General features: G+C 33.2%; 3 protein-coding genes across 3 annotated transcripts; all 3 read left to right on the plus strand.

The window, feature by feature from the left end:
- The first annotated feature begins 229 nt into the window (after positions 1–229).
- On the plus strand, positions 230–2,612 carry LOC143566779 (deSI-like protein At4g17486). The gene is made up of 4 exons (XM_077053385.1): positions 230–371; positions 1,837–2,124; positions 2,218–2,298; positions 2,373–2,612. The coding sequence occupies exons 1-4, from the start codon at positions 230–232 to the stop codon at positions 2,504–2,506; spliced, it is 645 nt and encodes a 214-aa protein (XP_076909500.1). The 3' UTR covers positions 2,507–2,612.
- A 1,843-nt stretch (positions 2,613–4,455) lies between these two features.
- On the plus strand, positions 4,456–7,537 carry LOC143566776 (protein arginine N-methyltransferase PRMT10-like). The gene is made up of 7 exons (XM_077053382.1): positions 4,456–4,668; positions 5,974–6,166; positions 6,251–6,356; positions 6,432–6,621; positions 6,706–6,891; positions 7,012–7,095; positions 7,212–7,537. Exons 1-7 carry the CDS (start codon positions 4,456–4,458, stop codon positions 7,386–7,388), a joined length of 1,149 nt encoding a protein of 382 aa, XP_076909497.1. The 3' UTR covers positions 7,389–7,537.
- A 5,049-nt stretch (positions 7,538–12,586) lies between these two features.
- LOC143566778 (uncharacterized) lies at positions 12,587–13,738 on the plus strand. The gene is made up of 3 exons (XM_077053384.1): positions 12,587–12,757; positions 12,850–13,371; positions 13,657–13,738. The coding sequence occupies exons 1-3, from the start codon at positions 12,656–12,658 to the stop codon at positions 13,702–13,704; spliced, it is 672 nt and encodes a 223-aa protein (XP_076909499.1). The 5' UTR covers positions 12,587–12,655; the 3' UTR covers positions 13,705–13,738.
- Positions 13,739–13,984: the final 246 nt, after the last annotated feature.

Here is a 13,984-nt window from a genome sequence, read left to right on the forward strand (position 1 = left end):
TTAGAACCGAGCCTTCAATTGATTTCTAAACCGATTTAATTCAAAGATTTCGTGAAAAAGTTTCACTCCGGCGGTGTGTGTGTTTCTGGGCACATATTATTATTATTATCATTATTATTGTTGTTATTATTAATAATATTTAATGCAACCCGGGAACAACAACAACCCATAAAGGGGTTTTGATTATTATTATTAATTTGTTTGGTTTAAAATATTAAAGAGATTGTAAATGGGTGGTGGCACATTTGCTTCAAATTATGCAAATGTTGGATTTATGGATAGAGAGGTTTTCTTGAATGTTTATGACCTCACTTCTTTTAATAATTACAGCATTTGGTTTGGATTTGGTGTTTTTCATACGGGTATTGAAGGTAAATTTAATTTCTTTATTTTATATTTTATTTTTTTTTTATAAATTTTGTTGTTTATGTTGTAAAGATGGGTTCTTATTGTTATTAATAATATGTGTTGGAGTTAGGGTTCTTGAGCATTGTTGATGGATGCATGTCTAGATTACTAATTTGTAAATTTGAAGATTTGGGCGTGATTTTTTTCATGCTAAATGACATTTATTTTCTGAAAAAATGAAGAAATTTCATAGTTTTCTTGGAATCTGTTGAGGTTTTTAGTTTATTTTGGTTAAATTGGTATAAAAATTGGTACTTTGTAGGAATTTATCAATCTGCTTTCGCATTAATAATATGCGTCGGAATTAGGGTTCTTGAGCAATGCTGATGATCTTGATAGATGCATGTCTAGCTTTCCAATGTGCAAATTTAAAGATTTGGATGTGATTTTTTTCATGCTAAATGACATTTATTTTGTGAAAAAATGAAGAAATTTCATAGCTTTCTTGGAATTTTGATAAATTCTGATTATTTTATTGAATCTTGTTGAGGTTTTTTGTTTATTTTGGTGAAATTGGTATAAAAATTGGCACTTTGTAGGAATTTATCAATCTTTTCGCATTAATAAAATGCGTTGGAGTAATGGTTCTTGAGCATTGTTGATGGATGCATGTCTAGATTATTAATTTGTAAATTTAAAGATTTGGGTGTGATCTTTTTCATGCTAAATGACATTTATTTTGTGAAAAAAATGAAGAAATTTCATGGCTTTCTTGAGATTTTGACAAATTCTGATTATTTTATTGAATTTTGTTGAGGTTTTTTGGTTATTTTGGTGAAATTGGTATAAAAATTGGCACTTTGTAGGAATTTATCAATCTGTTTTAGCATTAACAATATGCGTCGGAGTTAGGGTTCTTGAGCAATGTTGATGATGTTGATAGATGCATGTCTAGCTTACCAATGTGCAAATCTAAAGATTTGGGTGTGATATTTTTCATGTTAAATAACATTTATTCTGTAAAAAAAATGAAGAAATTGGCATATTGCATATGTTTCTTGGGATTGTGATAAATTCTGATCATTTATTTGAATCTTGATGAGGTTTGTTAAAGTGATTTTGGGCATGATGGTTAATGTGCTTTAGTGAAATTGTATAAAACTGTCATTTTTTTGGTATTTATCAATCTTTAAAGATTTGGGTGTGATTTTTTCATGCTAAATGATATTTTTTATGCAAAAAAAATAAAAAAATGAAGAAGTTGCATATGCTTCATGGGATTTCTAAATTTTGATTATTTAGTTTAATCTTGATGAGGTTTATGGTTAATGTGTTTTTTGTGAAATTGGTATAAAAATTGTCACTTTGTTGGAATTTATCAATCTTTTTCAAGTTTTATGATTTGTTCAACTTTGACTTTCTTTAATTTTCTTGTTTTTCCGGTCATATTGATGATATGATCATACGGTTGATGGAAACTTGTTGCAGTGTACGGTATGGAATACGGGTTTGGGGCTCATGACTACTCGATTAGTGGAGTGTTTGAAGTTGAACCAAGAAGCTGCCCTGGTTTTATTTACAGATGTTCAATTTCTCTCGGACATATAGACATGTCAGCTTCTGAGTTTAGAGAATTTATAGAGACCATAGCTTCTGAATATCATGGTGACACATATCACCTAATTTGGAAAAACTGCAACCATTTTACAGATGATATTTCTCATAGGCTACATTGCAAAAGGATTCCCGGGTGGGTGAACCGATTGGCAAAGTTTGGTATGCATTAAATCGCTGGATTTTTCTTTTTCTCGAACGGGTCAAATCGAAACTACTGGTTTAATGCATAAAAGGGCAATTTTGTCATTTCAGGTGCTCTCTTCCGTTGTCTGATTCCTGATAGCCTTGAATCAACTACCGTTAGACACTTGCCGGAGTATTATCATGCATATGGTATGTGTTTAAAATCCCTTTGACTTTTAATGTCAAACATTGTATAAAGATGTGTTTTTTTGATGATATTACAGAAGATAAGATGAGCGACTCAGGGTCGAATTCAAGCAGTCAAGAAGGATCGGAACATGAAGTGGTTGACCATAAAGTCTTGATTTCACCAACACGCAAGGCTGAAATTGCTTTCATTAAAGAGATCGCGAGGTGAATATTAAAAACGTGTATGGGATTTTGGTGTACAGTCGGTTAAATGCATCTTTGAGGTCACAAGATCTTGAAACCGGGTGTGTTTATTGTCATCCGAGAGAATCTTTACAGTTGTGCATGACTGATGAAAATTGAAACATGCCCTCAAACACACTTGTGTTTCTCTGGTTTTGATTTTCTTTTGCAGTCTTGGTACCTTTACTTTAAAATGTTATGTAATTATTGTGTCATGTACATGCAAGTGATGTTCTATATTACAGTCATTGTAATAAAATATAATGAATGTTTTATTTTTCAGTAAGTGGTTTTGTGTTTAAGAAATCCCATACACTAGAGGTGACCATTTCGACTGATTTACTTATAAATGGGTCGATTTGGGCTGTGTTTTATTTTCAATTGGTCAAATTAGGTTGATCAATTCTTTGTTGCTTTGAGCGTTTCTCATTTTATATCTTGTGGATATGTGAACGATTTGACAAATGCAGAATATTTAAGATATATTCTGTCGTTAAGATAATATATGTGCTTGTATAAGGGGTGTAAATGATCAAGCCACTCTTAAGCTATTTGAGATTTAGTCATTAAAGTTCGTATCGAGCAGTGCTCAAACTATATTGAGCCCGAGCATCATATTTTGAGTCCGACTAGTTTCATGAACTTAAACGAACCTATTACTTATATAAGTGTAATAATTTTTATTTGAATAAATAGTAGTAATTATATTACAAGACTTATGATAAATCAACAGCTATTTTACAGTCACATATAAAATCAATATATATTGTAATTAGAAATAATTTTATATGTATATATACATATACAGTTAATCAACAATAAGCAAGCCAAGCCTGAGCAAGCATGAAAAACAACTTAGCAAACTCACTTTAGACATAAATCTTGAAACGGGCTAAACCCGACTCCTCTTTAAACCGTAGCGTAACCTTTTGTTTTGCACTTTGACCGTGCCAACCCCATTTGTAGGAAGAATGCAAAAGGTTTGCATGGGGGCTACACTTCTCAAACTAGCGGGCGCCTGACATGCGGTCTATGGTGGGCCTTTTAAATAAATAAAAAAGAAAAACTTTTGTGTAGATATAATTGGTTGTTTGCGGGAAGAATGAGTATGTTAGCGTTTAGGGTAAAAATAAGTTTATGATAAATACAGGTAAAAATCATATATGACGCCTGACTATACATGTTTATGAAAAGAACCGGTCACCGGGTGTTAGCATCTTATAATCACAAAAAGTTTTCACGATCCCATCACGTCAAGATCCTTTTACCTAGGTTTGGATCTACATAGCAATGGACAGACTTGGAGGACACAAACCTCCTTGTTATCCTTGTTGTAGAGTGAAGTTTTTGGATATGAAGTCCTTCTTCACAGACCTGCAAAGGACGGTGATGTGGCACCACCTTTCTCTCTCTCTCTCTCTCTCTCACATATACAAATATAAGATTCGGTACAAATAAAATTAACAAAAAATAACTAGAGTAATTACAGATTTAACTAAAGTAATTATGTTATAAAAAATAAAATAGTTTAAAAATTATGAAGTAATAATTATTCTATTGTTAACATAATTACTTTAATTATTTATACATTTCTTAAGTCATTTTATCAAAATCTGTATCTATATATTATACATATACACGTTTAATATTTTTTTAATGAAGCTTGTGAAAGTTTGTTATTGTAAAGAAAAATAAGGTTTTTAAAAAAGTTTGAAATATAATGTAACGATGACGCGACGGTTTGTATGAGTTTGCTGTCATCGACGCCGTTATTGTTCATTTAACATGGATTTAACTGATCACTCTAATGCAGTTAGTTTAAAAGTCAAATCTGGCTCACTATTGTTAATAATAATAATAATAATAACAACTAAAGATCCAACTACGTCGTCACTTTTGCCCTAATTCAAAGTCTCACACAAACATCTTTCATTAATGGAAATCACGGCTAACGGCGGCGACAAGGTTACCAAGGCCACCACCAGCAATGGCACCGCCACCGCGGTGGTGGACAAAGGCGTTGATTTCGCAAACTATTTCTGCACATACGCCTTTCTTTACCACCAGAAGGAGATGCTTTCTGATCGTGTTCGTATGAACGCTTATTACAACTCTGTATTCAGGAACAAACACCACTTCATCGGAAAAGTACGTTAGGGTTTTATTTAACCCAATTTATTCTAATTTTATTATTATTATGTATTTATATTCTATCTTTAAGTTAGTTAGTTTGTTATTATTCTGTTTGAGTTTGTTATTATTCTGTTTTAAGTTTGTTTGTTAGTTATTAACTTATTATTATTGTGTCTCTAGCTTCAACATCAGGATAGTGGTTAGTGTTTTACCATCATCATTTTCGACACGGTCTTTATGTTTGTAAGCGAATGGCTAAGCAGTTAATGCGGAAAAATATCGGGACCGATATCTGAGATATTGTTTATCACAGTGAGATATCGGTGGGATATCATGTAAAATTCATATATATAGAAATTTAACACTAATAATTCAGTATAGTCTCCTATCGTTAACAAATTAACCTTTTGCAAATTGCAAAACACTAACAATCGTAGCAAGTAACAATTGATTAAGACTTAAAACAATAACATTGAACACTAAAAGACTAAAAGTTGATAATTAAAACTTAAAACACTGATATCGGGAATATCGGTGATATATCGGTCAAATATTAGTCCAATATGTCAAATATCGGTCAATAACGTTGATATTATCGGTACCGATATTCTGACTTATATCGCCAAGGGACTGATAACCGATATATCAGTTGATATATCGGTGATATCAACTGCATAGGCGAATGGTTCACGAGCATTAGACAGAATGAAATTTCTTGTTCTTGTTCATTAATTATGGAAATGAACTTGTTCGAGAACGGTTTACCAACACAAATGAATAAACACAAACAATGTTTTATTTGATTTAGCTAGTTGAGAATGGTTAATAGTTCGGTTAAGCTACCAAATATAGTTTTGCATAAATCTATGTGATACGATTAGAGAAGTTATTAAAGAATATTAAAAACTTTTAATAAACAAGCAAACATTAATGAACATAAACAAACATAAACGAACGTAAACGAACACAATTGAATAAGCATGGCCTATGTTCGTGTTCATTCATTTATTAAGCGAACAAACATAATGAATTTCCCACCGAACAGTTCACCAGCAGATCGCCGAACGTTTGGCTTGTTTGCGGGCCTAATTTTCTTTGTAATCTCTTTTTATAAAGAGATCTGGTTTTTAGTTATTCAATACAAAGAAAATATTGTTCATCAACATGATTTGTTTTAAACAATTCTTTGATTTTTTAGAGTAACGCGGTTGATGTAAACTCAAAACTAATTTTATTGTGTAGCATTTGGGTTACAATGAATTTGAACATGTGTTGGAATTTTGGAACTGTGACTAAATTGGTGATTATTCTATGGGAAAGACTGTGCTGGATGTAGGAACAGGTAGTGGCATTTTAGCAATTTGGTCAGCTCAGGCAGGGGCAAAGAAGGTATATGCGGTGGAAGCTACTAAAATGGCTGAACACGCACGCGATCTTGTTAAAGCAAATAACCTTCAGGATATTGTTGAAGTAATCGAGGGCTCAATTGAAGACATAACCTTGCCCGAAAAAGGTCATCTTTGTTGTCACTCTTTTACTAATTTCCCCCTTTTTAATATTATCTTTTTCTTTTCTCATATTTGAAACTGATTAACAGTTGATGTAATCATCTCTGAGTGGATGGGATATTTTCTTCTGCGCGAATCCATGTTTGATTCTGTAATATGTGCGCGTGATCGTTGGCTAAAACCAACCGGAGTTATGTAAGCTATTTCACAAATGTTTTATATGGACTTCTGTAATTTATGCACATGTTTATATTTTTATTGTTTTTGTAGGTACCCGAGCCATGCTCGCATGTGGTTAGCACCAATCAGATCAGAAATATCGGACCAGAAAATGGATGAATATGAAGGATGTATGGATGACTGGCACGGTTTTGTTACAGATACTAAAACTTACTATGGTGTGGATATGAGTGTTTTAACGAAACCGTTTTCCGATGAGCAAAAAAAGTACTACTTGCAGGTTGGAACACTTGTTATCCGCTTAACTAAATAATATATCATTATTTTGTAACAAGCTAATAATTTATTTGATATTATCGTGTAGAATTCTTTGTGGATCAGCCTGGATCCAAATCAAGTAATTGGAACAGCTACTGTTTTAAAGGAGATTGATTGTTTAACGGTTACTGTTGATGATATTCTCACAGTTGAAGCTAGCATATCATCAACAATTACCAAAGAGGACACGTGGCTGTGCGGGTTTGGCGGTTGGTTTGATGTCCAGTTTAATGTGAGTTGTTGTTGTTGTTGTTGTTATTATTATTATTATTATTTATGTATTAACACTTTTCAATGAGTATTGAAGCTTAGCTGATTAATTTTTGTATATATATTTTTTAAACTATTATAGGGAAGTAAGGAGGATCCTGCTGAGTGTGAGGTCGAGCTGACAACGGCTCCCAGCATAATCGATGGCACGCATTGGGGCCAACAGGTTAGTAATAATAAGTTAATAACAAAATATGATTTATGCTTGCGTTGATGTTTCTATCTTATTTTCTCGTTAAAGTTCGTACATTTAATATAACTATTTTTTTGTACCTGTTGCAGGCCTTTCTTTTGCATACATCTACTCGTGTAAACAAAGACGACACGATCTTTGTTAATTTTTCAATGAGCCGATCAGAACAAAATCATCGATTAATGGACGTTGATCTCGGGTATGAGATAAAGTTGTCGTCTGGTACGATGCTGCCACCTGTCAGAAACAAGTTCTATATTGAATGAAACTAAACTAACAAGAGGACTAGACTACCATTATTAAACATTTCAAAGGTAAGTTATGATGCTATGAGGTTATAGAGTGACAATATTTTATGTCGAGACATTTGCAGAAAAATTTGCAGCTTTTTCCCACTGTGCTGTGATTTTTTCAGTTTTGTTGATCTTTTGCTTCATGTAAACCAGAATTAGTCGAAAATCTTGAATGTGATATACATTTAAGAAAGCAATGGCTGCATATTGTATTGTAACTTGGCATAGTAACATGCATATGCTTTTGATTACATTTGAAGCTGCTTGAACAAGACTGCATTTACATCTCTTTTATTAGTTTCAAAGCCCCCCCCCCCCCCCAAAAAAAAAAAAAAACCTCTTTAGCCTGAAGCAAAGGTATGCTAAACTGAGCTCCTATATAAGTCTTGAAGCACCAATGATTCAATTCACAAACTCTTGGTTTCTTGAATCCTTTTGAGAATGCATAGATCATCGTCAGCGACCATGTTTCGGTGTGATGAGTATTTCCTCAACCTATCGCCGCCAAGGAAGGCTGCCCAACCGATAGACGATAGCTTGCCAGTTTATGATCCCGTCTTGAAGAAGGAACACTGCAAGTCTTCTGGCGAGAACGCAATCCACTTCATTCCTCTAGTTTTGGTTTTTTGTGGTTTTGTTCTTTGGTTCTTTTCATCCTACTAGTGAACTCAAGGAAATTAGTAGCACAATGTAAACGTAATTAATAGTAATTTGGGTCGTCGTGCGATTCTTTGAGGTGAAAGAAGTCGGTAATCGGTCTCTAAACTTAAACTTGATTGGCAAGTCAAGTAAAATAAGGCAATTCTTCCTATGATTTGTATCTTGGTAACAAAGTTATGATTTTATCTTTGAATGCAACTTGTAATGTCTTATACTTGGAGGACACTCAATTGGCTTGTTGTCTAGTTGATTTGTTGTATGATGTAGGGTACTTTTGCTTGCCTAGTTGATTTAATATGTGATGCATGATGGAATTGCATTTCCCAATATCGGTTACTGTTAGTTTTTTTTGGGATCCGTGTATCAACTGTCAGCTAAGAAATTAAATGTGACTAACTAATCAACTACATAAACTTTCACAGTCTCACAGAACCGCTTGTATATTTCCGTTATTCTTTAAAATAATAATTTGTTGAATAGGTTGAAGGTGCAACTTGTGATGTCTTACTTGATTGGATTGTTGTCTAGTTGATTTGTTGTATGATGTAGGGTACTTTTGCTTGCCTAGTTGATTTAATATGTGATGCATGATGGAATTGCATTTCCCAATATCGGTTACTGTTAGTTTTTTTTGTGAGACCCGTGTATTAACTGTCAACTAAGAAATTAAATGTGACAACTAATCAACTACATAAACTTTCACAATCCAACTGAATCGCTTGTATATTTATTTATGTTATTCTTTAAAATAATAATTTGTTGAACATGTTGACGGAAGTTAAAATAATACTAAAATCAAGTATTAAGAGATAAAACAATAGTTGACAATTATATTATCGTTGAGAAGTACTTTGTTGAATTTCTTTCACTAAGTGATCTTCTTTTGTTCGGTTTGTTGGTCGTTGGTCAATTTAGTCACACATGAGATATTATAATCAAGGGTTTAAGCCGTCAATATGCATAAAGAATGTGTTCAAAGAACAAAGACTATATGCTAGTGAAGTTCGTTATCCTTTGCTTTTTGCAATATTTAAAATTAAATCAATCGATATTTAATTGGAATTCAAATGGATATAGGCCCGAGAGAAATAAAGTGAAAAATTCCAATGTGACGTCACTTTTTCAATGGAGACTCAAGTTTAATCATCATTTATAACATTTTGGGAGATATACGAGTGGCTCAATGAAGGAAGACTGGGATATTTGTGATCTCCTGTTCAATCCTGAGGGTGTCCTGGTTTTACCACCAGTGGGCCTTCGGGCGGGCGGGTTTTCCCCAGAACTGGAGATAACTTGGAGGCGCTTAAGGGCTCTGTAAGGCTGAATTGGGCCAGTTGGCGATGGCCTTTTACCATTGGATCACCCCGTACGATGTATCAAGGCATTCAATGGTTGTTGGCCGTTCAAAAGAAAAAAAATCAGTGTACACTCATAATAAAATTATTATATATATAATTAAAAATGCAAGTATGCAACTTTAGAAACTTAGTTCACAAAAGTTTTTCACGTAAATTTTGAATATTTGTCGTCTAACATTTCAACATTAGTTACAAACTTTATTTCATTATATTTTTGTCACAAAATTTTTATGTATATACTTTTTGACTATTTAACTTTAGTTAAACATACGTACTTTTTGTCTCCTTAATTTTGGTAATGAAGTTTTTCTCCTTTTAACTTACATATTTATTTTTTGGTCAACCAACTTTGGTAATGAAATTTTTGGCACAAAACTTTTCCATAACGATCGAAACGATACTGACCGATCGACTTCCAGCCGCGTACCTGTCGCACCACACGCTTGCGTTTGAACATGTTATGCATTTAACATGCTCTTCCACAACACACAAATAGAAATACTTATTTTTATTTAAGTTATAACTTTGTTTTTCTAATATAATTTTTAACATGCAATGTTTTTATATGACTTAATACACGTAGTTTATACACTTTTATCTATGTTCTCAAATAAACAGTATCATATAGATCTTAACATATCTTACAAAAGATATACAAACATCAATAAACAAAATAAACAGATCTTAAAATATGTATATATTCAATCTCTTTTTTTTTTGCCTTTTTTACCGCTAATAAAAATCGTTATTTTAGAGGATGCATATGTGAAAAGCCATTTTCTCAAAATAAAAACAAATCTTTTTAAAATAGAAGAGTGTGGTGGCTTACCAATAACTAAAAGTTACAAGATAGAGTATAAACGTAAAAATAGCTATTGGATTTTTTTAGAACGACCTATATTTTTTTTTATTTATTTATGCTACATCACTCTCTAAATTTGGAGAGTCGTTGCCCCACTCTGACTAGACTATGTTGTCTTAATCTGGTCCACGTTGACTTCAGAGTTTGGCTTAGGCGTTCCCCCGGCAGTGGCTAAGCTTGGGCTTAGTCTCAGCGGTGACCGAAGTCACGAACCCAGTACCTCGGGGGTGACCGTGCTCAATACCTCTATGAATTTCCTGACAAAATAGCGTAAATTTACCCTACTAAGCGAAAAAACAGCAGTAATCGGGGCCACCCGGTCCCCAATATGCTTCGCCTTTGTCCCCCGGGAAAAAAATTTAGCTGGCTGACACTTGACAATCGTTGTGCCACCATAAAAGCCGAATTCTCTGGCCTAACATACGACGAGACGGAAACATGATCAAGAAAATATATTATATCATTTACTAAGTAAAAAAATAATAAAAAGTTAAAAACCAACCATAAATCTATTTATTAATACTTTTCTTTTTTCCTGTTCTGAAAGCAAGCAAGTTATCACGCAATACGGCAATAAGAGGAGAGAAAGGTAAGGTGCGTAGTATACGTCAAGCGTATTATAACAACATTCACAACAACAAATACATATACAAATATACAATACAAATTCAATTCTCCCATTCTTGTTTATTCCTGCACTTGCAAACAAACAAACAAACAAACAACTCTGATCGGTTAGTCATCATAATTTCATTCATTCATTCAATCAATTTCACTATTTCGATCTCAATCTCGATATCATCAATGCTCTGATTATTATTGATTTGTTACTTATTATTATTAGCTTCATTCTGTTTAATAATAATTGCTGCTTAATCGAAGTTTATTCATTAGGTTAATTCCTAATCACATTTTATGTTAATCTGACTTCGTTATCATGCTTGTGAGTTTTGTTGTTGAAAACTTGAAATCACTAATCTGATTAGCTTTAATTAATTAATTAATTTAACCGATATTATGTTCGTGCAGTCGGCGTAAACTTATTGAATTAGATTTAGATGCTAGGTTATATTATTACTGTGGATTGAGATGCTGTTTATTAGTTTTTAAACGTGTGGATAAACAAACACTAATCTGGTTAATGCTATCAACATAACCGATTATCTTCGTGTGATCTGCGTAAACCTATTGAAATAGATTAGACGGCATTTTGGAACGGATTATTTTGATATATTATTATTGTGGATTGAGATTGTGTTTTTTTAAATGTGTGGATGAACAAGCACTAATCTGGTTAATATTATCAACGGATTATCTTTCATGGAAGTGGTGTAAGCTTATTGAAATAGATTAGGCGGTGTTCGGATGTGTGGTTTGGAACGGATTAGCTTATTACTGTGGGTTGAGATTGTAATAATCAGTTTTGAATGTGTGGATGAACATATTCTGGTTATTTATCAGCATTACGGATTATCTTCGTGACATCGGCAATAAACTTATTGAAATAGATTAGGCGGTGTTTGGATGCGTGGTTTGGAACGGATTAGCTTATTACTGTGGATTGAGATTGTAATAATCAGTTTTGAATGTGTGGATGAACATATTCTGGTTATTTATTAGCATTACGGATTATCTTCGTGAAATTGGCAATAAACTTATTGAAATAGATTAGGTGGTGTTCGGATGCGTGGTTTGGAACGAATTATCTTATTACTGTGGATTGAGATTGTAATAATCAGTTTTAAATGTGTGGATGAACATATTCTAGTTATTTATGAATTAGAGGTAATAATCAGTTTTAAATGTGTCAATACATATACTGTTTTGTTGTTGTGGAGATTACTGTTAGGCAATTTGCAGCTTTGCACATGTGAATCACTAGTCTGGTTAATGTTATTGATGTAACGAATTATTGTAGTGCAATCGGGATAAAGTTATTGAAATAGATTAGGCGGTGTTTTGATATGTGTTTTGGAAAGGATTATCTTATTACCGTGAAATAGATTAGGTGGTGATTGTAATAATCAGTTTTACTTTTGTGGATGAACATATTCTGGTTATATATGAATTAGGCGTGAAATAACAGATGATCTTAAAATGGCAATTGCAACAAAATTTATTATTATGCCATTTTTAGTAATTTTATGTTATTACTTGATACAATAATCAAAATTCTGCAATCACTCAAACAGCTTATTATGATGATTCAGTTGTCATCATTTGTTGTTAACTTGAACTTCTATTTGTGTAATTTGTGACAACAGCGTAATACATGTTTCTAGTTATGATCCGTTCGTCCATATGTATTTCTGTTTAGGCAATTTATGAATTTCATTACTTCTAATTGACTCATTCACCCAATGATTTTTATTTACACTGTGAAAACAGATTCTGAGGACTGTGATTTGGGATTAAAGACAATTTTTTGCATCATGAAATTCAAAAGAGGAAGTAGAAATAAGGTATTGATCACATTATGTTTAGTATTCACTTGCATTTAAAGTTCTTAACTTTTGGATCTTTTAATAAGTTTTTATTTTTGTTGCGCGCGCAGGTTCATATAAGTAGCAAAGATACACACTGCAACAAGCTTTTAAACTCCAATTTTGACTCCAAAGAGAAGCAAAAGAACACTGAAAGGGATTCACAATTTGACAACTTACAAGAATCACATATTGTTTCCACAAGAACCCTAAAACGAGGATCGACCTATTTATCTCAAGATGAAGTAAACATAGGGACTTCACTTAAGTTCAAAATCACTCAAAAAGAGGGTAAACGTCTGCGGGTGATCGCCACATCACATGAAAAGTTAGATGCTGACGTGGCAAGAAACGATGCTGATAGTGTTACATGTTCTGTTGGTAGTTGCAGTATCAACAGTGACTGCAATATTCAGTCTAAATCAAATGCTTATGAAGATAGCAAAACTTATGGTAGTGATGCTGAGTCAGCGTGTGAAGGCGGATACGAAGGGTATGAAGACAAGATCCATAGGCTAGAACTGCAGGCGTATTGCCGTACCATTGAGGCTTTACATGCATCGGGACCGTTAACGTGGGAAAAAGAATCAATGGTAACAAACCTTCGTATGTTTCTGCATATATCAAACGATGAGCATTTGATTATGCTAAAAATCTTAATATCTACTGCAAATAATAGATGACAGGAGTCAGGAAATGATAGATAATAGTTTTTCAGTTTTCGGCTTTTTTGATCCTTTAACCATCATTGAATATATGTATGATTTGCATAATTGTAAAAACATTACTTTTGTTATCTTCATATAATTGATTATGATACTCTGCATCAGTATGATTGGTTTCTGTTGATATTATTGATGCTTACCATTGATTTTCAGGCCCAAAGTTGGATGCTTGTACACCTGGCTTATGAATTTGTAAGTTGATGTTGGGTGCAGTATAACTTTGGGCTTTCTTCAAATTTATTTACTTTCCAAGGATGAAGGATCAGTTGGGTGCAGTATAACTTTGGGCTTTCTTAAGTTAGAACTTGGTTACTTTGTTTTGTAATTGATAAAGTTGGATAATCTAGTACTGTATCTAGGCGGTGGGTGGATAATCTCGGTGGCAGGTGGAATAATCTTGACAGCGAGTGGATTAATCTAGGCGGCTGTAGCTTCAGCGTCGGGGACATTTAAAAAATTTAAGGCACTACCGAGATTTTGT

The sequence above is a fragment of the Bidens hawaiensis genome, unplaced genomic scaffold (assembly GCF_021521415.1).
Source record: "Bidens hawaiensis isolate Kalapana, Puna unplaced genomic scaffold, B.hawaiensis_p1.1 tig00023051_1, whole genome shotgun sequence".
Classification (NCBI taxonomy): domain Eukaryota; kingdom Viridiplantae; phylum Streptophyta; class Magnoliopsida; order Asterales; family Asteraceae; genus Bidens; species Bidens hawaiensis.